This window comes from Brassica oleracea, chromosome C5 (genome assembly GCF_000695525.1).
Source record: "Brassica oleracea var. oleracea cultivar TO1000 chromosome C5, BOL, whole genome shotgun sequence".
Lineage (NCBI taxonomy): Eukaryota > Viridiplantae > Streptophyta > Magnoliopsida > Brassicales > Brassicaceae > Brassica > Brassica oleracea.
Genome location: NC_027752.1, coordinates 16,927,143 through 16,950,274, shown reverse-complemented (window position 1 = coordinate 16,950,274; position 23,132 = coordinate 16,927,143). Strand labels below are relative to the sequence as shown.

The 23,132-nt window shown below is 36.3% G+C and overlaps 6 protein-coding genes and 1 non-coding gene across 9 annotated transcripts in view; 4 read left to right on the top strand and 3 right to left on the bottom strand.

Annotated features, from left to right (window-relative positions):
• The first annotated feature begins 1,623 nt into the window (after window positions 1-1,623).
• On the top strand, window positions 1,624-4,259 carry LOC106295186 (probable prolyl 4-hydroxylase 3). The gene is made up of 8 exons (XM_013731019.1): window positions 1,624-1,990; window positions 2,088-2,175; window positions 2,319-2,416; window positions 2,529-2,626; window positions 2,744-2,873; window positions 2,982-3,169; window positions 3,268-3,357; window positions 3,681-4,259. The coding sequence occupies exons 1-7, from the start codon at window positions 1,791-1,793 to the stop codon at window positions 3,339-3,341; spliced, it is 876 nt and encodes a 291-aa protein (XP_013586473.1). The 5' UTR covers window positions 1,624-1,790; the 3' UTR covers window positions 3,342-3,357; window positions 3,681-4,259.
• Window positions 4,137-7,722, bottom strand: LOC106295185 (V-type proton ATPase subunit B3-like). Of its 2 annotated transcripts, none has more exons than XM_013731017.1 (15): window positions 7,607-7,722; window positions 7,357-7,447; window positions 7,117-7,172; window positions 6,933-7,031; window positions 6,765-6,824; window positions 6,545-6,656; window positions 6,252-6,460; window positions 5,842-5,970; window positions 5,596-5,733; window positions 5,305-5,455; window positions 5,144-5,226; window positions 4,979-5,026; window positions 4,846-4,899; window positions 4,667-4,750; window positions 4,137-4,569 (listed from the first exon to the last, which is right to left on the bottom strand). In XM_013731017.1, the coding sequence occupies exons 2-15, from the start codon at window positions 7,406-7,408 to the stop codon at window positions 4,384-4,386; spliced, it is 1,461 nt and encodes a 486-aa protein (XP_013586471.1). In that variant the 5' UTR covers window positions 7,409-7,447; window positions 7,607-7,722; the 3' UTR covers window positions 4,137-4,383. The 2 variants fall into 2 exon arrangements, with proteins under 2 accessions (XP_013586471.1, XP_013586472.1); XM_013731018.1 differs by having other exon boundaries at window positions 7,357-7,466; window positions 7,607-7,698.
• Window positions 7,723-8,101: 379 nt separating this feature from the next.
• TRNAK-CUU lies at window positions 8,102-8,174 on the bottom strand. The gene has a single exon. It is a non-coding gene; the product is annotated as a tRNA-Lys (tRNA).
• A 1,729-nt stretch (window positions 8,175-9,903) lies between these two features.
• On the bottom strand, window positions 9,904-12,324 carry LOC106343400 (pentatricopeptide repeat-containing protein At1g20230). Its single transcript, XM_013782596.1, has one exon. It carries the CDS (start codon window positions 12,295-12,297, stop codon window positions 10,015-10,017), a length of 2,283 nt encoding a protein of 760 aa, XP_013638050.1. The 5' UTR covers window positions 12,298-12,324; the 3' UTR covers window positions 9,904-10,014.
• Window positions 12,325-12,539: 215 nt separating this feature from the next.
• LOC106343401 lies at window positions 12,540-13,790 on the top strand. The gene is made up of 4 exons (XM_013782597.1): window positions 12,540-12,821; window positions 12,908-13,010; window positions 13,148-13,309; window positions 13,484-13,790. The coding sequence occupies exons 1-4, from the start codon at window positions 12,571-12,573 to the stop codon at window positions 13,664-13,666; spliced, it is 699 nt and encodes a 232-aa protein (XP_013638051.1). The 5' UTR covers window positions 12,540-12,570; the 3' UTR covers window positions 13,667-13,790.
• A 5,026-nt stretch (window positions 13,791-18,816) lies between these two features.
• LOC106292546 (myosin heavy chain IB-like) lies at window positions 18,817-21,289 on the top strand. Of its 2 annotated transcripts, none has more exons than XM_013728157.1 (9): window positions 18,817-19,027; window positions 19,170-19,292; window positions 19,618-19,698; window positions 19,786-19,874; window positions 19,971-20,045; window positions 20,183-20,247; window positions 20,343-20,408; window positions 20,496-20,912; window positions 21,008-21,289. In XM_013728157.1, the coding sequence occupies exons 2-9, from the start codon at window positions 19,170-19,172 to the stop codon at window positions 21,097-21,099; spliced, it is 1,008 nt and encodes a 335-aa protein (XP_013583611.1). In that variant the 5' UTR covers window positions 18,817-19,027; the 3' UTR covers window positions 21,100-21,289. The 2 variants fall into 2 exon arrangements, with proteins under 2 accessions (XP_013583611.1, XP_013583610.1); XM_013728156.1 differs by having other exon boundaries at window positions 20,996-21,289.
• A 416-nt stretch (window positions 21,290-21,705) lies between these two features.
• Window positions 21,706-23,132, top strand: part of LOC106293530 (expansin-A11-like) — a 4,376-nt gene continuing 2,949 nt past the window's right edge. The window contains exon 1 of the mRNA XM_013729205.1: window positions 21,706-21,894. The gene's annotated coding sequence lies outside the window, so the exon portion shown is untranslated. The remainder of the gene's footprint in view (window positions 21,895-23,132) is intronic.

The following is a 23,132-nucleotide window of genomic DNA, read 5'->3' as shown; positions in this document are numbered from 1 at the left end:
AGACAACTCTCCTAAGCTTTTAACATACTTTACCAAAGACATTTGTTGTTAAAGGTGTTAAGATAGCCAATAGACTTGTTAGTAATGATTGCTTTCATATTATTCAACCAAAGACATTTGATGTTTGAAATATGTTAGTAAATGAACATTCATCTAGACATAGAGTTTGTTTAAGATTGTGTCTAAGCTTAAGGTTGATAGTTTGATTGATCGTTTCCCATCTTTATTTCGAAACTTGATCACCCAAGGTCTAATTCCTATACCCATGAGTTCTCTTTTATCATAACCAAAGAAAATCACTTCTTTTATTGTTTTATTGTTCTGTTATTGCATTATATTATTAGTAGTAGTTTAAAACCATCCAAATTATCGGTTGCACTTAGATTAAGTACGTACTTGCATTCTCGGTGCTTTGAAATCCCTTAGAATTGGTTCGACAATCTTTTATACTACATCATTTGTCTTTGGAGTCTTGAAAACTCCTAACATCACCTACAAAGCAAGAATAATAGGAAATTTAAAGTTGTCATCATCACAAGCATAATTCCAAAACTTTTCCAAGGTAAATAATTTTTTAAACACATCAAAACATTATACAGATCTAATTTTTTTTTTTATCAACAGAACAATAATATCTAATATTTTCCACGCAAACTACTACTCAGTTCATCACCAGCAACAAATTTCTACTTCAACAAATCAATTGATTACTTAAAACATTTCAAAGGACGAATAAGAGATCATGCAGAAACGTGCAGCAAAGAGTGACTTTAATTCATGAATCATTCGAATTATTATTCTCTTTCCCACACAACTTGATACCCAGAGTTATTTACATTTTAAACAATTTTATCATTGTTTTTTTTTTAAATCTCTACTTCTCTATAAAATCTAAAATTCACCTTCTGCGTTTCAAACTTTTTAAATATATAAAAAATAAATTAAAAATACATAATCATGCATAGTGCGGACAAGAGATCTAGTTGTAATTTGTAAACGTTCCGTTCACGTATTGACTTTCTCGTTCTCCAACTCTCACACTGATTTTTGGGATTCGTCACATTTATAGGTTTTTTTTTACCATTTTTACTTATAAAAAGTACGATTTAAGTTCAACAACTTTGTCATTACATTACCAGATTTTGTAATTATCTCAATTTATTTTTAGCTTAATAATTATTCTGATTAGGTGTAAAAACATAGCTAAAAGCCTAACATGTTAGAAAATCAAAATTCAAAACACCGCTTCCCCCAATATCAAATCTCACCAAAAAAACTATAAACAGAAAACAATCTATAAAACAGTCTGGAAATCTATACTAATTAAAAACAATTATCTATTTAAGGAAATAGAATTATTATGTTATTAAAAGAGAGGAATGTTATATGTTTAGTCAAAGATGATACATATAGTAATCAACAACATAGCCCATTGGTTCGATTTCATGTGTAGATCAAAAACAAAACATTGTGCTGAGAAAAACCAATTCTAGCTGAAATTACGTAATCATCTGCATCCATCAACGACCGACCATTGTATAATGAAGGGTATAAATGTCATTTCAAATATTTTTGTAAAGACACGGCGTTAGAACAGAGACAGAAAATTAGAGAAAGGGAAGTGCGAAATAAATTTTGATCTTTATTTATATATATTTTTGGTTTCTGCATCTCGTTCTCAGGGGTTTTGTGATTCTCTTCTCCGATCGATTCCTATCTCTCTCTCTCTCTCTCCGGTTTGCAAACTTTTGTTTCTCTCTGTTGGTTCGGGTTGGATCTTTGTTTGGGTGATGGCGAAGGTGAGACAGTCGCAGAGATTATTACAGGCGAGGAAATGGTCGACATTGATGCTGGTTCTGTTTATGCTTTTCATGTTAACGATTGTTCTCTTGATGCTTTTGGCCTTTGGGGTTTTCTCTCTTCCCATTAATAACAACGACGAATCTTCTCCCATGGATCTCTCTTATTTCCGACGAGCTGCAACTGAGAGGTGCTGAGTTGGTTCTGTCCAAATCTTTGATCTGTCTGAGTTTTTTTTTTGTTTGGTCGGAATGTTTTTGATTCAAATGGTTTCTTGAATTTTGTAGAAGTGAGGAGGGACTTGGGAAGAGAGGAGATCAGTGGACTGAAGTGCTCTCTTGGGAACCCAGAGCTTTCGTCTACCACAACTTCTTGGTTTGTCTTCTTATTTCAAACGAAACTCTTATTACATTGAATGTTATAGTGTCTGTTATGTCTGAACTGATGCATGTTTGAAAACTAAAAAATCGAATCTTTGAGAGTATTTAATTTATATTATTTGATGTGGATGTGACCAGTCGAAGGAAGAATGCGAGTATTTAATCAGTCTTGCCAAACCACATATGGTGAAGTCAACTGTTGTTGATAGCCAAACCGGCAAGAGCAAAGACAGCAGGTTCGTTTTCCTTTCCTTTCTCCATGGATGTTGGATTGATGATGCTTCATGTCTGAGAAAAGTAAAAAAAGAAAGACTTTTTAAATTCGGCAAGCATTGTGTATTGTATCAGGGTGAGAACAAGCTCGGGGACTTTCCTTAGGAGAGGAAGGGACAAAATCATTAAGACCATTGAGAAAAGAATTGCTGATTACACCTTTATTCCAGCAGGTATGGGTGTGACTTTTCAACGATCAACAGCAGTTAATACCAACATGATGACATCAACTTTTCGAGTTATGTTCATTTAGTAATGTGCTTAAAGATGATTGATTATGGAAAGTGCAGATCATGGGGAAGGACTTCAAGTGCTTCACTACGAAGAAGGGCAAAAGTATGAACCACACTATGATTACTTTGTTGACGAGTTCAACACTAAGAATGGAGGTCAACGCATGGCTACCATGCTCATGTATCTGTAAGATGATTTTCTAACTGTATTCTTTTTAAGGCTGCCATATTCAAGTATTGTCTCTCTTCTTTTTCTCTTATACAAGAAGGAAAAACTCTTTAATTCTATATACAGGTCGGATGTTGAAGAAGGCGGTGAAACGGTGTTTCCTGCTGCCAATATGAATTTTAGTTCCGTACCATGGTATAATGAGCTCTCTGCGTGTGGTAAAAAAGGACTTTCCGTAAAGCCTAGAATGGGCGATGCGTTGCTCTTCTGGAGCATGAGGCCCGATGCTACGCTAGACCCCTCAAGCTTGCATGGTATCATAATAACCATATAAAACACCCTTTGTAAATTTGCCTTTTTAACGATACCATTTGAGTTTGGAGTTGATAATATATATCCTCATTGATTCTAGGTGGATGTCCTGTGATTAGAGGGAACAAGTGGTCATCTACCAAATGGATGCATGTCGGCGAGTACAAAATCTAGTGTCTTTGATTTGCTGGTAATCGCTTCATTCTCCCCTTAAGTTTCAAACGAAAGTCTGCCCATTATGTTTATGTTTGTCTGAGCAATAGAGTGGTTAGAGGTTTTTGAGTAAACTACCTATCATCAGTGATGAAATGCTGTTTAACATCAACTATTCTGTGCATTTAATATTAATTTCCTCTCCTAGAGCATATCCACTAGCCATACGACACAAACAGACATATGTAGTACACAAAGTGCGGGTTACTATATAAGCTTGTGATCGATGTTCATATTTCATAAAGTACCGCGTTCTCGCTCCTGGTTCTTACATTATCTTCTTCTTTTTTTGTTGGGCAGGACAAACGGTATACTGTTTCCTAGATGGTGTAAAATTGGAGAGAAAGAGAGTTGGTGTTTGTTTGATTTTGTTTTTCCATGCGGCTCAGTGTATTGGGATTCAGAGGTTCATATTATATCAGTAGAGAATACCAAAAGAGAGGGAATTGTTAGATTACATTAGGATGGCTTAAATAGACATTGTTGCTCACTGCTATACCAGCCATACGTTGTGAATTAGTTATAACATTATTATTCATATAAAAATGTGTCATCTTCATATATAAGAACTGTTTAAAATTCATACACCCAAATTATCAAAGGGCCTGGACCATACGTGATTTGGATTGTGTCATTGACTCATTTTTGGAGGACTTCATGAGCCAGACAATCATTTCTCTATGTTATATCCAGAGAACTGAGCAGAGAACTGAGCAAATATGTAACATATTGCGGAGACTATATTGCACATAGATGTAATAAAAGTCTGATTATTATTACACAACAACAAAAAAGATATGATTCAACAGCTTATAAATAGCGTTTTCGTGCGTAGTTTACCTACACAACCTTTATTACACTGATGAAAAAACAAACGAATAATCCAAATTCCACAATTCTATTGAGTTTTTGTGTTTTCGTTTTCACGCAAATCTTGTTTTTCTTCTCTCAACATGATTCAAATAAGACGAGGATGGAGCAATGTAGATGCTGTTTAAAAGGCTTAGCTTGTTGCATCGCGGCTGTAGAATTGATCAAGAGTTTTGGCAGGAATACGGTGGAGAAGCTCACGTGGGAAGATACGGAGCAGTGTCCATGCCAAATCAAGTGACTGGAAGATGTTTCTTGTATCGTATGCTCCTTGCATCACAAACTTCCTCTCAAATTTGTCCAGGAACTCTAAGTACAGCTGCAAAACCACAACACAAGAAGATATAGTCATGAGTAAATTATTGTTGCGAGTATTGATATAAAAACATGAGTGTGATTTGAGTAGAGAAAGGTACCAGATCCTCAGAAGAAAGAGCTTCTTCTCCAACGACAGCTTTCATGGCTTGAACATCCTTCCCGATTGCATAGTTTGCGTAGAGCTGAAAATTGATACAGAATATTGATAATTAGGTTTGATGATTCTAAATGAATATGAGAGATACTTCAGAAGAGTAAGATTCTATAGATAGCGAACCTGGTTGGACACATCAGAATGGTCACGACGAGTCATTCCCTCACCAATAGCACTCTGAAGAGTTGAACGTTGGTTAAGTTAATAAGTTCATAGTATATTTCAACAAGGTTATATAATGGAATGGCTTGGCTACCTTCATTAATCGAGAAAGTGATGGAAGCACGTTAATGGGTGGATATATCTGTTTTGAGGAAGAACAACAAAAATAAACAGAGATCATCGTAGATGCATGAGAAACCTTTTATGTTTATTAGAAAACGTAACGACAGATATGAAAAATGAGTGAAGCATATCGCACCTGTCTGTTGTGAAGCTGCCTGTCAATATATATCTGACCCTCGGTAATGTAACCAGTAAGATCCGGAGTAGGGTGAGTGATGTCTGAGTAATACAACAAGAGATATTATGAGTTTTGTTCAATCAGAAAGAAGAGAATCGAAGAATGAAATGACTTTTTACCATCATTGGGCATAGTCAGGATAGGGATTTGGGTGATGGAACCCTTTCTTCCTTCAATACGCCCTGCACGCTCATAAATAGTTGCAAGATCTGTATACATATAACCTGGATATCCACGTCTTCCAGGTACTTCTTCTCTAGCAGCAGAGACCTATAAAAATATGTTCAATGTAGACTTCAGAAAACATATGTATGCAATTGTCAAAAAATAAAATATAACATACATGCTTGTTGAGGTGTGTGAAAACTAAATCAAGTTACAATCATGGGACAAATGAAACAAAACCTAACCTCACGAAGAGCATCTGCATAAGAACTCATGTCTGTCAATATAACAAGCACATGCTTCCCACATTCATAAGCTAAATACTCTGCGGTTGTCAGGGCAATTCGAGGAGTGATGATTCTCTCGATGGTCGGGTCATTTGCCTGTTGGAGTGGAATGCATAATAAATGTAAATTCATCATTGAGATAATACAATGGTACTATCAACCATGTAAGATACAGTAAGAAGCATAGAAATCACAAGAAGTTACCAGGTTCAGGAAAAGGGTAACCCTTTCCATTGATCCATTTTCTTCAAAATCACGCTTGAAGAACTGAGCTGTCTCCATGTTTACACCCATAGCTGCGAAGACAATTGCAAAATTGTCCTCTCCATGATCCTAGAAAAACACAAGGGAAGAGATTAAAGGGTTTCACAATGAAAACCAAACAATAAGAGACTGAAATTACAAAGTAGGATACTCGATTGTCGCAGAAGTATGGTTAAAAAGTCAATGGTATTACAAAATATAGACCATTACATGTCATACGGATTCGAAGAGATGCTCAAATCCTTATACATTAGTTAGAAAGTGAATGTGTGCACATATACACTTACACTTCAGCATGATCCTTACAAGATAAAATTACTTTAGTGGTGGTAAACGGAGCAAATGCTTACCTCAATTAGGTTCTCAGTCTTTTCCAACCGCTTAACAAGACCAGCCTGACGACAAATTTGAGCAGCGATTTCGTTATGAGGTAGACCAGCAGCAGAGAAAAGAGGAATCTTCTGTCCACGAGCGATCGAGTTCATGACATCAATGGTAGAAATCCCAGTTTGAATCATCTCTTCAGGGTAGGTTCTTTCACTGGGGTTGATTGAACTTCCTGTAAATATTATTCACCGGCCAATTAAAACAACAACAAAACTTTGGCTTCAGAGATCACACAATGAGGCAAATAAACACTCACCAGAGATGTCAAGGTATGCCTCTGGCAAAATAGGAGGGCCATTATCAATTGGCTTTCCTGAGCCGTTAAAAATGCGGCCAAGCATGTCTTGTGATACAGGGGTTTTCAAAACCTGAAACAATACAAACAAAAAAATTATAGCAATTCTCAGTTCTTTGAAAGCTGCCATCCATTTAAGGAATCAACTTAGTTTTAAGTGAAGAAGGCTTATGGTAAATACCTCTCCAGTGAATTGCACGGTGGTAAATTTGTTGTCAATTCCAGATGTTCCTTCAAAAACCTAAAACCATTAGATGAATTAAGTTATTCAGGACAAGCAAAACTGTACAACATGTGCTTAAGTGTAATGCAGAAATCAAGTTAAGAGTAAGACAGAAGAACCATGAACCTGGACAACAGCTTTCTCGCCATCAACCTCCAAGACCTGACCACGTCTCATAGATCCATCTCCTAGGCGAATATTAACAATCTCCTGGTACTTAGGACCCTGCAGGTACATTATAAACATTTCTTATAGCAAAGATAGGATTCAATATATCAGTGACAAAGCTTGTCGTTATCAATGATCCTACCTTCACTTTTTCAAGGATGACCAAGGGTCCTGCAACACCTGAGACAGTTCTGTACTCTACACAAATTCAAAAGATTCTCTAATCAGACTCTCACAAAGATAACATCAGCTACAGAAAATGATTGATATGTGATTCAACGAAGAAAGCCATCTACATCATCCGTTAGTCAACCAACATTTTAGAGAATATGTGATCCAAGATCGGAATCTACAGATAAAAAATCAAAAATCAACTACTTACCCATTCCGATCTCGAGAGCTCCTTCATCCACGTCGATTCCAGTAGCCACCATTGTCACAGATCGAAATCAAATCAAACCGCTCCACAATCCCTGTAAACAAAACGCGAGGCTGGAACAGATCGATATCAAAAATGAAACCAAATCAATTCAAAATCCGATCCGATCTGATCATAACATTCGAGCCCGTGAAAGTGAGGAAGAAGACGTAATCGAATAGCGATGATGGAAGATGATGAACAAATCACGTACCTGGAACGAATCGATTCAAGCAGAGAGAAAGAGATAGATTGAGAGAGAGAAACTGCGATGTATTCAACTGTGATGCTGTGGCTCTCTGTGAAAACGTGGTTGGATGATATCTGACCATTTATTATTTTCCTGAAAATCAAAAATTATTATTTATTTTTAGATCGAAAAGTTTTTGTCCTTTTTGGGAGATATTTCATTAAAATTTCTCACGAAAAAATAATAATGAAAACGTGGTTGGATGATATCTGACCATTTATTATTTTCCTGAAAATCAAAAATTATTATTTATTTTTAGATCGAAAAGTTTTTGTCCTTTTTGGGAGATATTTCATTAAAATTTCTCACGAAAAAATAATAATGAAAACGTGGTTGGATGATATCTGACCATTTATTATTTTCCTGAAAATCAAAAATTATTATTTATTTTTAGATCGAAAAGTTTTTGTCCTTTTTGGGAGATATTTCATTAAAATTTCTCAGGAAAAAATAATTAAGCGCCCACCGTGATATTCGAACCCACGACCACAAGGTTAAGAGCCTTGCGCTCTACCAACTGAGCTATACGGGCTTTGTGATTACATGTTCATATAGGTAATAGTTGACCGCTCATAAAGCTTACAATGAGTTATTAATAAGAGCCAGCTGCTTTGTGTGTACATACACATTATGAACCAAAATTTGAAAGTATCATGCACAATATCTTCTGTAGGTTTACCATTCATAAGCTTCTAATCAGCTTGTATAGTAGAAACAACATGATGATCAGGGGCGGAGTTAGTAAGGTGGTAGGGGGTCAGCTGACCCCACCTAAATAAAAACAATTGTGTGTTTAATTTTTCTAGTATAAATTTTGTTTGCGACTCCAGCATAAATTTTTAACTGACCCCACAAAGAATAAAACGCCAAAGACAAAATAATCAAAGAATTATTTTAAGTTTAGGTGTTGGCTCACTTCATTTTGGACTCAGTTTTAATTTGAATCCACTTTAATATGAATCCACAAAGGACTATCTAAAATAAAAATATTAGATAATTCTATAGCTTTTATTTAAAAAAAAATGTCAACAAATTTTTTACGTTGCTTGTTTTATTTTTCTTGCTAGTGTTTTTTGTTTTCATATATTTTACTATTCACTACAAAAAGACAAGTAAAACATGTTTACGTTCTAATTTACTTTAGTATCTATAGGTCATATTTTTGTGTTTATATCAAGTTAGATAGGACATGATTTAAACTCATAGAAAATTTAAGATCTATATTTATAATTTATGTATTTAAATATGTAATTTAGTTTGTTATTCTTAATAGATAATGCATCAGTTCCTAAAATACAAATATTTAAAATGTTAGAAATTATAACAATGTTTTTTAATGATGTTTGGTTTTTAGGTGGTTGTATTTAGAGAAAAAGACAAAAATATCATTAAATCAAGTTTATGTTCTCAAACTAGCACTCAAGGTCAAAAGTCACAAAAATAACCCTTAATGTTTTATCAAAAGTCACAAACTTAGGGTTTAGAGTTAAAGGGTGGAGTTTAGGATTTAGGGTTTAGGGTTTAGAGTTTAGGGTTTAGGGTTTAGAGTTTAGGGTTTAGGGTTTAGAGTTTAGGGTTTAGGGTTTAGAGTTTAGGGTTTAGGGTTTAGAGTTTAGGGTTTAGGGTTTAGAGTTTAGGGTTTAGGGTTTAGAGTTTAGGGTTTAGGGTTTAGAGTTTAGGGTTTAGGGTTTAGAGTTTAGGGTTTAGGGTTTAGAGTTTAGGGTTTAGGGTTTAGAGTTTAGGGTTTAGGGTTTAGAGTTTAGGGTTTAGGGTTTAGAGTTTAGGGTTTAGGGTTTAGAGTTTAGGGTTTAGGGTTTAGAGTTTAGGGTTTAGGGTTTAGAGTTTAGGGTTTAGGGTTTAGAGTTTAGGGTTTAGGGTTTAGAGTTTAGGGTTTAGGGTTTAGAGTTTAGGGTTTAGGGTTTAGAGTTTAGGGTTTAGGGTTTAGAGTTTAGGGTTTAGGGTTTAGAGTTTAGGGTTTAGGGTTTATGGTTTAGGGTTTAGGGTTTAGAGTTGAGAAATGAGGTTTTGGGATAAGATTTCAAATTTTGAAAAATAAAAAAATTAAAATTTTCAAAGGATAAACTTAAAAAGGTGCTATTTTGGTCATTTTAGTTTTTGAGTGCTATTTTTGTGATATAAACTTAGAAATGTGCTATTTTGGAGATTTGCCCTTGTATTTATTGTTTATTCAAATAAAAATCTAAATTTTATAAAAAATTGTGATAAAAATAAAGAATAGATGAATTGTAATGTACTTTAACTTTTAAAAATTTATGAATAATTTTTAATTTTGACCCCAGTAAAAACAATTTCGGGTTCCGCCACTGATGATGGTCCAACATCTTTAATAGCAAAAAAAATCCCTTAAGATATTACCAGAAATCTCCACAAGAACAAACACCATCTTTAAAGTGATGAAACCTATTCGTATCCCTAACGAAGATCTCTCTACCTGCGTAGCCCGATATAAACTTAATGACTGAGTGGCAATCTCCGCATATTCTAAGGTTCTTTATAACCTGAAGAGGTGTACCGTCCGGTGTGTTCAGAAGACCAAAAACTACTGCTAGTTTCTCGCTGTGTCCCCATAATGCCTGCTCTTGCTCTTGCTCCTCCACATCTTGCAGAGCAAAATCCAAATTTGGGAGATGACCAGCTCTCCTCATCTCTTTGCTAATCTCATCCATCTTCTCTGTTATCTGATCTATCTGCGGATGAGACTTGTCACCAGCAAGAAGCGTGTACACTTTGTTCTTCACTTGGATCCAGCTGCATCCCGGGTTCTTCTCCAGCCCCAGACTCTCCATCTTGTTTCTAATACTGTCTACTTCTGCCCACATGCCTTTAGCTGCGTATATATTGGACAAGAGAACGTAACTCCCTGGGTTTTCGGGTTCTAGACCGAAAAGCTTTTCTGCTGCGATCTCAGCTAAGTCTACATTGTTTTGAAGTCTGCAAGAGTTTAGCAAAGCTCCCCAGACGCAGGAGTCTGGCTCCAAAGGCATCTCTTTTACCAAATCATATGCTTCTTGCAACTTCCCTGCGCGTCCAAGAAGGCTTACCATGCAAGAATAATGTTCCAGCCTCGGTTTAATCCCATATTCCTCAGTCATCATGCCGAAATATTTCCACCCTTCATCTGTTAAACCTACTTGGCTACATGCTGATAATAAGCTTGTAAAGCTGATGAAATCAGGTTTTAATCTGGTTCTCACGAGAGATTCAAATATGCTCATGACTTCCTTGGCCTTCCCGTGCATTGAGTATCCACTCATTAACGAATTCCAGCAGACTAAGTTTCTCGTGGGCATCATATCGAAGACAACCTGAGACATGTTGATTCTTCCACATTTGGCATACATGTCAATCAGAGCGCTCCCTACATGAACATCATCCAAGAGGTGAACCCGTACAGCAAATCCATGAGCCGATCTCCCATGAACCAAAGCTGCTATATTTCCGCAGGCTGGAAGCATTGAAGGGATTGTTACACGGTTTGGCTTCACTCCAGCAACCTGCATCTCTCTAAACAGTTCCAACGTTTCGATATCTTTCCCATTCTGTGCACATCCAGCTATGATCGAAGTCCATGACACGACATTTAGCTCCATCTTCTGCTCCTTGAACAACGCAAACATCTCAAGCGCCTTGTCAACAAGACCATTTCGCGACAACCCTGTAATGCATGCATTGCAGACCCCGGTCTCCATCAGCTCAAACTGTTCAAAAAGTTCTATAATCCCATAGACATGACCAGACTTCCCGTACATATCAATCATCGCACTAATAACACATTTATCCTTCAGCAAACCCTGTTTAATCGCATACCCATGAATCTGCCTCCCTATATCAAGCCTCTCCGAGTCTCCAACAGAAGGCAGTACACTTGAAACAGCAATCTCATCAGGTAGGAAACCCAGATGATGCATCTTCTGGAACATCACCACTGCTTCCTTATGATACCCGCTACGATTAAACCCACTAAGAATCCCATTCCAAGACACTATATTCGGTTCAATACCAGAACTTTCCATCTCAGAGAGGACACGAACCACCTCTTCTAAACAACCCTTTCTCGCGTACCCACAAAGCAAAGCACTGCAGGTCACAACATCTCTGTTACACATTCTATCGAACATCTTGCGTGCATCACCCATCTTACCGCACCTCATGTACATATGAAACAAAGAACCCTGAACGAACCCATCCCCATCCAACCCCAACGCACACGCCACACAATGAATCTGTTTACCAGCTCTAAAAGCCGATAACTCAGCACAGACTTTGAACAAATTCGGAAGAACGTGGGTATCTGGAATCAACCCGCGAGAGAACATCCGAGAAAACACGCCGAGCGATTGAGAGTAAAGCTTCGCCTTAGTTAAGGCGTAGATAAGAGACGAGAAAGTGTAGACATTTGGATCCGGAATCGATTGCAAGATGAGATTAGCATCGTCGAAGCAGCTATAGTTCGAGTAGGAAGCGATGAGCTTTGCGGAGATGTAGCCATCGTTCTGGGCTCCGGATTTGAGTATACGAGCATGAGCTTGCGTCGTCTTTGATAGAGAAGAAGACCAACACGAAGGAGAAGATTCTAAGAATCCAAGGATCGTTTGAGGGATCTTCTCTATCAGTGGAAGAACTTGTTTTGTCATTGCTTTGACAAACAAAAAAAAAAAAAAACTTTCCCGCTTAACATTTTAATCACTTTGTATCATAAACCCCAGATTCCGCCACGTCAGCATAATTAAAACAACGGCTGAAAATGAAAATCAGATACAATGTACGCCACGTCACCAAAATTGGAAATCAACGGCTAGCAATGAAAGACTGGGTCTCACTTAGCTTCCGAGTAATCGTGGCCGTTGATTTCTTCTTTAATCTCTTCTTGTAAGAGAAATCGATCCAGAGACAGAGGGAGAGCGAAAATGATTCGAACGGCTTTATTGTTCGCTGCTTTGCTCGTCGGAACAAGCGTAGAAGCGCAGCAACTACCTCCGTCGAGGCGCGATGGATTCGTGTATCCACCGGGTCGCAAGATCGAACCGGATACGATACTTATCGAAGCGTATTTTGATCCGGTTTGCCCCGATTGCGGAGACGCTTGGGAACCGCTAAAGCTAGCGGTTGATCACTACGGATCTCGCGTTGCTCTTGTTCTTCACCTCATGCCGTTGCCGTCAGTGTTTGATTTTCTCGTCTTCCTATTTGATTTTCCGTCTTATTACAATTTATGTTTCGTGTTTTTTTTTTTGGATCATGCAGGTTCCATGACAATGCGTTTGTAGTATCTCGGGCCTTACACATTGTGAGTACCATAAACGCCAATGCCACGTTCAGTTTGCTGGAAGGGATCTTCAAGCACCAGGTTCGATTAGTGTTATTTTAAAATCCAAACTTTGAATGTATCAAACAGAGGAAATTTTATATCGGCGGTTCTGTTTCGCTGTGGTGTAATGTATGCCCTTGTCTATGGTCATTACTTATGGTTTATTGTTTTAACAGGCGTTGTTCTACAACTCGCAAACACAATACATGCCAAGACCTGCAGTTGTGGACAAATTAGTCAAACTCGGGACAGTTACATTAGGTAGCTCATTTCATTATCCTCTTAAATCTGGCTTCCGCAACTCAAAAACAGATCTTGCCACTAGGGTTTCCTTCAAGGTGATCCCTTCAGCTTCATAGTCACTACTCAATGGTCATTATTTTAGTTTGCAGACTTGCAGTATAAGCTTGAGTTCTAGTACCTTGCCTTACTTTCTGTCGTTAGTATAGTTTTCATAATAAGTTTTGTCCACTCCCTCCATAAGATTGTTTTGCCTTTGTTATGTTTTGCAGTATAGCATTTCAAGAGGAGTTTCCGCTACACCAACCTTCTATGTGAATGGGTTCGAGCTGCCCGATGCTGGCTCTCCCATAGAATTTGAAGGATGGAAAAACACCATTGATCCTCTGGTTAAACCACGAGAAGCAAAGATACAGGACACCTTCCTTTCATTCCTAACGCAGCCATCGTACTAGTAGTGCTTTTTATGCTGCCTCAGACTCACACATAATGTACTAGACATATTTAATTCTCCACAATTTGTCTGTAAAGAAATAATCTGAACTGCACAGAAGCATAAAATCATGCATGTTCACAATTTTCAGTTGCATCTACTCTATTAATTTAGAGTCCTAAAAAAAATCTATCATAGGAAAGTCTATGTTGAACCAATTCAAGATTATTAGTATATGTCTTATTTGATATTTACGTTAATCAACCATAATATGTATATAATTGCATTTATGTCTTTACAACTATTAAATTAAACCTAATGTGGTTCTCTTTGTCGTCACTTAATTCCCTAGATGAGCCACATGAAATTCAAAGGTGACGATCGCACAGATTGCTCAATGACATGATACAACACGAACTTTTTGTTTCTCTTCATGCTTAGGTTCGTTGAATTGCAAGGCACTGAAAAGTTTTGGAGTTCATGCAGTGGGTTTACACCAAGGAGCTGAACTAGATCATCAGATTTCTGGGTAGATCTAACCAATCGATTAAACAGATTAAATGTTGTTGCTTGCTACATGAAGAAGAATCTTCTTTTTAGCTGGTTTTTGATCTATAGATTGAAATGATGTGAACCTGAGTTTCTAGGTTAGATTAGATCTATCAAGTACTAAAGATCAAACGAGGGCCAAGTGCGACAGTAGATTTATTATATGTTGTGCTCCATCAGTATGAGGACTATTATAGAAGTTTCCAAGGTTTCTCTGCCGCTAGGAGTTTTTGGTGCTGATTTGTTCCCCATGTCAGCTCCACAATCTGGATGCAGTCAAGTTGCAGCTGACGCTCGATTCAGGTATTGTTCTCGATCTCGCTAGCTGCCTTTTTTGTCTGTAGTCTAAGTTTCATGCAGTGAATTCAATGATAACACAGCATCGAATTATAGTTTGTGCAACCTGCAATCAAACGTAATTCTTCGTTGTTTTCAACCTAATGTAACTCTTATTCTTCAGTTAGTGATTTCAAATGACTTGCATTTTTTCGTCAGGTACTTAGATATCCACTTGAAAAGTCTGTTACTAATATATTTTTATGTTTGCAATAACTTTTTTAACATTGATTTTTTTTTTTTAACGCTGATTTATTATGATATTACATTTATGAGAAATATTACATAGACGATTCGACAACCGACAATACTACCTGCCTTATGAAAATCTACGCCTAACTGCATCATCTGAGCCGTATGAAGATCTATTTCTGACTAGATTTACTTGCACCATGTTGAAGATTCTTTGTAAGCTTTTATTCTGTAGTCTCCATTAATAAATCGCTCTCTCTGGGACTTGAAACCTGAATTTCCTGTAATTTGCAAGAAATTGCATAGTTTGGAGTTCGAACCCCAGACCTCGGTGTAGAAACCTTTAAACCTAAACCAGTAGTTATGTTTGCAATAACTACTATCTCATCTTTGTATTGTATATTTCTTCTATTTCTTTAAGCGTTGTGCAAGGTGTAACTAAGATGGTAGTAAATGATGTCGCGAGAATGGCAGACATCAGCTTCTCCAAAACTTTTTTTTTTTTTGCTAAAAGTGTAAATATCATTAACTTGAATGAAGGTCTGATCACAATACAAATTAAAATCTGATCTGCTCGAAAGCTAATTCAGATTCTATTGGCCGCAAAAATATAAAAAACCCATAGAACCTAGAGAGAACTAAAAGTGTTCAGAGGTGAACAACACTTAGAACTAAGATTATTGCAACAAACATTAGCTATTAGAACCTTACACAACCATTTCTTGATATCTGAGGCTGAGCCTTCAGCATCGAAGAGTAGGCTAAAACGGTGTTGAAATGCCGACGACAAACCCGGAGATTCTCTCAAGCTGCGACGACGGAGGGCCGGCAACACCCAATCCGGTGCAAGCTGAGGTGGGCTTCGTTGAAGACAACACCAATAACCGCTCGGGAAGCTCACAACCTGACTATCAAAGCTGGCCACGCTTGTTTTGAAACTCAGGTATCATGGTCAAGCGCAGGAGGTCTTAAGTCCGGCCACGCGACCCAGAGATTAAGTGCAGACAACAAATCAGTCAAGAGAAGCATCCCAGAGCATTGCGAAGGAGATGAAGATCTGGAGAAGTCAGTAGACACCTCAAAAACAGATGAATCCGAGTGTGAGCGAGGCTCTAGCATCATGACCTAGAGGGAACACGGCGGGACTGTCCTCGAAGAACCCTGAGTATTCAACCACCAAAGAACAATAGAAAGAGACACACGCCACAACACAGGGACAAACCATGGAAGCTAACACTTGAAGCAAAGGAAAGAGGCCCTCAACGGAGAGCCACGGCTCCGCCGTACTCAGAGAAAACGAATTCTCGAGGAGAGGCTCTAAAGAACCTTGAAGCTACTAGACCCTTGAACCGTCGGGAGGCAAGGCAGCAATGAGAAGAGAGGTGGCTACGCTCTCGAAAAGTCACCACTCTTGAGATTAAGATCTGACCCAGATCTTACGCCGGCAGTCGGAGGAGGCAGAGAATCAAGGCCACCGAGAATCGCACCACCATCACACCCTCGTCTGTACTCCAGAGAAGAGAGGCACGCGCCTCTAGCTTCCGATTAGATCCACCGAAGAAGAAATCCAGAGTAGCTCGACAAAGAGGAGGTAACGGGGGTCGATGGGATCGATAAAAGTGGCTGAGACGAGCAAAATAGAGGCGGAGGAGGAGACCGGCGGCGACAAGTGCCTTCGATCCCCTCAAAAGCAAGAATTAGGGTTTGACGGCGTCTGGGTAGAGAGACACTCGAGAGAAAACCTTTCTCTCTCTCTTGTTTTTCTTTCTTGTGACTTTTTTTTTCTTCTCCAAAACTTTTACCTGATAGAATAAAGATGTAAGTCTATATTAGCCCTTACTTGACGTCATCCAAACAGTTCGTCTTGCTTGATAATAAATAATTGAGCTTGTGTAGTTCTACGCTTCTTTTTGGATGTTTTTTAAGCTGTCCAATAAGATCTTAACTACGTAAGGGAGCAACGATCGTTGAAGTGGTAAGCTTAAGCATTATTGTATTCTTCACTTGCCTATTTATTTGACTTCTATCATCTTTTTTTTTTTTTTTTTTGAAAAAGGGCTTTTAACTTCCATCATCTTTCTATACAGTTGTCCATGAAAGTTGAGACATAACAATATTGTCATGTTTCTTTATACAAATTTGTTCAGGGGAAGACAGTGAGGCCACATATTCGTCTTGGTTCACATTTTCATGATTTAATCCCATAAGCTTAGCTCAAAAAAATATGCTTATTATCGTTTTTAGGATCGGGTTAGGGAATCTTCTATATGGTGCACGTATTATAATTGATGTAATCTTGCTAGCAGCTGCAGACTGGTAAGACTGCATTTAATTTAACCAATCTCCAATCATAAATAAACCAAAAAATTGAAGCTTATGTTAAAGTAAGACATGTGATTAATATATATTTTCAACACATAATGCAACCTTGTGTCCTACATGACTGACGAAGAAGTCCCAAAAGGTATTATTTACTCTGACACAGACAAATTTAAAGGTGTTGCTTACAAAATTTATAGTATTTTTTTATGCAATCTATGCGTATTATGATATTTAATTAGTTCTAAAAACTGCATGTATCTCTATTAAAATATAGTTACTATTTTTATCTACGGTACAAAAGTTATATTGTGTCCATTTTATTAATTATATAATATAACATAAGAAAAAATAAAGATATTAATAATAAATCCGTTCTAACTATAAATCTGAATTTCATTTTGTATTAGAAAAAAAAATTTTAAGAAAAAATCTAACAAAATTTTACTAATTTTTTAAAAATTTATGTTAAATAATGCATTAATTAACTTTGTAATTAGTAATATAATATTATTGTAAATTAATATTAATCAAATTTTATTATAAAATGAAAAATGAAAAAATTACGCTATTTTATAACTTTTATAGTTATAGTCTATATTATATTAAAATTGAAGTATTATATAAATTAAATGTGAAAAAGTAGATTAAATTGGTAAATTAACCTATTTATTTAAAAACTACTTTCATTTAAATTTATTATTATTTACCATTAAAAGGTTAAAATTTGTAAGCAAAGTAATATTTTTATACAAAATAAAGTTATCAACATATGTTAAACTTGAATATCTATAACTACATATTTTCAAAAATCAAATTTTGAAAAATAAAATCTCTATTTAATTTTTTAGATTAAGAATTTATTGTACTAAACTCGAAAACGTAATAATAAAATAATAAAAACAGTAAGACGTATTAAACAAATCATTACATACTAATATGAATTAAGAAACCTAAATAATAAAACTAAAGAGCCACACAATATAACACTATAATATAAATCATATATTTAAAATGTATATGATAATATCAACATTAAACATTTATAAAATGAAAAAATATCCGCGCACGAACGTGCGGGTCAAATTATAGTGTTCAGTATCTTATATGCATTTTAATATTTAACCAAAGTTTTAACATATGGTAATTAGTTTTCAATTTTTTATTAAAAAAAAACATTAATATGCTTACTAAAATAGTTAATCAATTGTTTAGGCTTAAAATGCAATGGTTGATAGATTTATTCTTGTTTTCGTTTCCAAACCTACCTTTATAGAATGAAAGTCACTTATACAGTACATAGAGATGATGACATTTGATTATGATACGGAGAACAGAGATTTTTCCTTCTTCTTTTTTGCCATTACAAGTAAGATGTGGGTTTTGTCAAACACTTTATTTATATCTTGTATGAAAAAGTCCAAAAGTCCATTTATAGACTTCTTTAGCCCACAGAGAACCACCATTTCTTGACTATTTCTTGTCTAGTTGGATAATCTTCCAGGAAAATCAAACACTTCACCACGAATATTGAGCTTGACCATTTTAACAAACTGGCCAACCGGTACCGGAGCAGGTAAACCGAAAAAGTTGTAGGAATACGATTTGGGATATTCGTTTGTTAATTGGTTTATTATTTATTTATAGCATAAAGAGACAATGCTTTGAATAAAAGAACATTAAATAAACAAGTAGCCATTAATTTCCGTAAAGGTTGAATTTAAGCAAATTAAAAAGTTCGTGTTTAATACACTGATATGCTCCCAATTTCACAAAGAGATAAATCAAAACTGAGGAAAATTATGTCCTATCCGCGGTTCGGTTCGAACCGGTTAAAAGTGAAATTTTGCAAACCGGAAATCAATTAGGGCAGTTCACTGGTACGGCTGTTATATATGAGAGGGCGCCTTGTACAAAACCGCTCTAATTCCTTGCTTATCCGAATCTACTAGGGTTTCCAAGGATCTAACCCCAACAGTCACACAAGGTAAATCATTCAGTCGATTCGTGAGGATTATAAGAAGAGCCTGTTATAAGAAAAGCCTGTTCTGAATCAGTTTTGTATCAACCTTCGTGAGCGAATTTGTTTCTGAGAAGGGCTCTTCTGATTTTTGTGTGTTGTTGTTCAGATGGACATGTATGAGCGCGTTGCGAAGCCGAAGGATGAGACTCCGATTGCTGAGAACGAGATTCGCATCACCAGTACCGGTAGGGCGCGAAACTGCATCACCTATGCCATGGCTCTTCTTCAGGTATTGTGTGTTTCTTCGTTGAATCTGTTTGATTCAGTTTCTTCTATGGTTTTATTATTTATTCGGACAATTAAGTAGCATTTCGTGTCTGATTCAGTAGAAAATCCAAACACGAATTTTTGTAATTGTGTCTTAACTATGTGATTGTCGTAATATTTGTACCGTTTTAGTCTTATTAGTTATGTCGTCATCTGTGGTGCGGTTAGGTTATTACAATGATTCTGTCGATAAATATATAATTGTGTAGTCTTGTATTTGATTCCGATTTTTATCACAAAACTTGTCCTGCTTGCGTCTGAACGGGATTTGTTTATATATAATATAGGAAAAAGGATCGGATGAAGTTATTTTCAAGGCAATGGGAAGAGCTATCAACAAGAGTGTGAACATTGTTGAGTTGATTAAGGTTTGTTTTTGTGTGGTTCGTCTGGTCATGATTACAAATGTGGGGGCTCTATTGTATCTGAACATTTTCTTGTAATAATCATTGCAGAGAAGGATTCCTGGTCTTCACCAGCACACATCTATTGGATCCACAGACATAACTGATACCTGGGAGCCTAAAGAGGAAGGCCTTCTTCCGTAAGTTGATTGACATTTTTATTTGTGTTAGGACTCTTATTACATTGCCGTGCTCTTAATCTTGGTTATTAATTTTCTTGTTATTTTATCCTGAAGAATTGAGACGACAAGGCATGTGTCGTTGATCACGATAACACTTTCGAAGAAGGAGCTCAACACATCCTCAGTTGGGTGAGTTTTTTCAACCCTGTTGTTTATATATTTTTTTGTTTGTTGTAATCACAAAGGTTCTGTGTCTCAAGCAGGATTCTTTGTAGAGAGGTACATTGTCTCTAATGCTAATGGTAACTTACTAAATAATATTGCAGATACCAGCCTCCGATTCCTATTGAGATGGTGAAGCCATTAGCTGAGATTGATTACGAAGGCAGAGGTATTACAACCTCTCTTTAAATGAATGTTTTCAAGCTCCCTGCTTCTTGTCTTTTTTTTTTTATTGGCTTTATCATCTTTATATATCTGTTTTAGATGGATCACCAAGAGGCAGAGCAAGAAGAGGCCGAGGAAGGGGTGGTCGGGGAAGAGGTGGCAGAGGTAGGATCGCAATTTCCTTTCCCAAAATCTTTGTTTCATCTTCAGCTGTGGACAAGCGTTCCAATTTTGTGGTTTTGCTTGTGTCAGGCGAGGGATATGTGAACGTTGAGTATGATGATGGAGGTATGGAACCTGAGCGTCCATCTGGTAGAGGAAGAGGAGGCCGCGGGAGAGGTGGAGCACGTGGTGGTCGTGGAAGAGTAGGTCACAGTGGACCTCCACCATACTATGAAGCTCAACAAGATGGAGGAGACTATGGAAACAATGCTCCTCCTCCACAGTATCATGAGTATGATGATGGAGGTGTGGAGCCTGAGCGGTCATCTGGTAGAGGAAGAGGAGGCCGCGGGAGAGGAGGACGACGTGGTCGTGGTGGTCGTGGAAGAGGAGGATACAATGGTTCCCAACCATACTACGAAGCTCAACAACATGGAGGAGACTATGGATACAATCCTGCCCCTCCTCAACAGGATTATGGACATGATGCTCCTCCTCAGGGCCGTGGTACGATGATGTTTTAAAATCCCAGTTTCTTAATACATAATGATTTTAATCAGTATGACCCATTAGTTTTTAATGTGAAAAAGTTGTTGAAACAGGAGGTGGCCGTGGAAGGGGAGGTCGTGGAAGAGGAGGAGGTCGTGGTGGTTTCAACAGATCAAATGGACCGCCGATTCAGGCAGCTGCTTAAATGACTGGTGTTGTTGAATGAACTTTGTTATTTTCCTTCATTCTCTATCTTTTCTCTGTCCATTAAAAAGACAAGATGTTGCCGTAGCATAATTTCTTTCTTTGATTTTTGCCTTTAGGTTATATAATATGTTCATTTGTTTCATGGATGTTGCCTTTGAGATTTCGCAAGTTTCCAGACTATTTTTCCAGTTTTGTCTCTCTTTTTTGAGTTATTGGAAATTTGGATTCATGGTATCTATTCGACTCCCTCGATCAAAACTTGATGGAGTCTTCAAGTTGCAAGCCTTCTTCAATGCTTCATCACTATCATACTTTTCATTCTCAACAGCATTGAACATGATAAGAAAAATCTCTTTAAGCGTTCGGCCTCAATGATGTGCTGATTGGGTCTTCGTAAAAGAGTCACGTAAAAAATACGCCGTTGCCGGAAATCGAACCCGGGTCACCCGGGTGACAGGCGGGAATACTTACCACTATACTATAACGACTCGGATGGTAAGACATGTTTTCTTAACGTTTTATCGTGAATACAAATAAAAATAATACTAAAGAAAGACTCTTGTATATGGTTTGTTTTGTTTTATGGAGGATTTTTATTGTCCTCCGGATGATTATTATTCCTTTCAATTACTTTGGGTTGAACTCTAGAAATATTGTTGGTTTCAAAAGATTGGAATCTTTTCAACTTCATTTAATTGTTGAGAAAGACGAACGAAGTGGTGGGGTGGCGACTGGAGCAGAGGCGTCCGGCCACCGTGGTGGTTGAGTTTAGGTTGCGGCGGCTAGGTTAAAGGTATTAGGGGATATATAGACCCTCGAGAGAAATATTCTCTTTCTCTCTTGTTTTTGCAGATCGGACTTTTCATTTAATTGTTGTTTGGGAGATTTTTGCATCTTCAGGATTGATTACTTTTACCAGTAGGTTTGAAACCGGAGCATAACTAAACTAATGTACCGCTAAATGTTTAGAAAAATTAGAACAATATTAGCATGTAAAATGTTATCATAACCAGGCTATGATTATAATGTAATTATGTACCCGTTTATCCTTTTACTACTAACTAGGATAAGACCCGCGCCTTGCGCGGGATTAAGTTATTATTTTTATTATATTTTGGAGAATGAAACAATAGTTTGGCTTCATTTGGATTACGGGTGTTCAACCCGGATATCGGGTTAGTTTCGGTTCGGTTCGGTTTTTTTCGGTATTTGGTTAGTAAAATATAACTACTATTCTAAATCAATATTTACTTTGACTTTAGTCTTTCACATACTTTTGAAAGATTTCAACTGGACGACTAAATTGATCAGCCAATCTTGTTGCTTTAAATCATTAGTGTTTATATATATATATTATTTAGTTTGAATATTTATTAAATAAAAATTCATATGCGTTATATTTTATGATCATTTGTAACTTATTATAACAAAAAAATAATCTATTGATCACAAAATTTTCAGAGTGGGAATATTCAAATTTCTAATAATATATAGACATTTTGAAAAATTCAAATATAACATATAAGAAAAAATATAAATGTTTTTATTATATATTTAATGTGATTTTTTAATATCTTTCAATAATATAAAATTAAAAAAAAAGAACTAAGACACAAAAATTGTTATCAAATATTTATTATTCATAATAATTAATTTTCATATATACGTTAATCATATTAGGTAATTTCGTAGCTTCTAATTAAGGAAAGTGCAAAAAAAATTTTGGTAGATTATTTATCAATTAGATAGTTAGTTTAATAAAAAATATAATGTAAGTCAAGATGGACCAACCTATTTTTCTAAGAATAGTATATTTTATATAGTCATTTATTAAATGAGAATTTATAATCATACAGTTCTATGATCATTCATATCATTTTATAACTGAATATTTAAATAATCGATAACAAAAATTTCAATGTGAAATCTTTAATAAGTTTATAATTTATAAATGTTTTTGAAAATTCATTGAAAGTTTTAATATTAAAATATTTATATAATCTTATGGTATATAGTTTAATCTATATATAT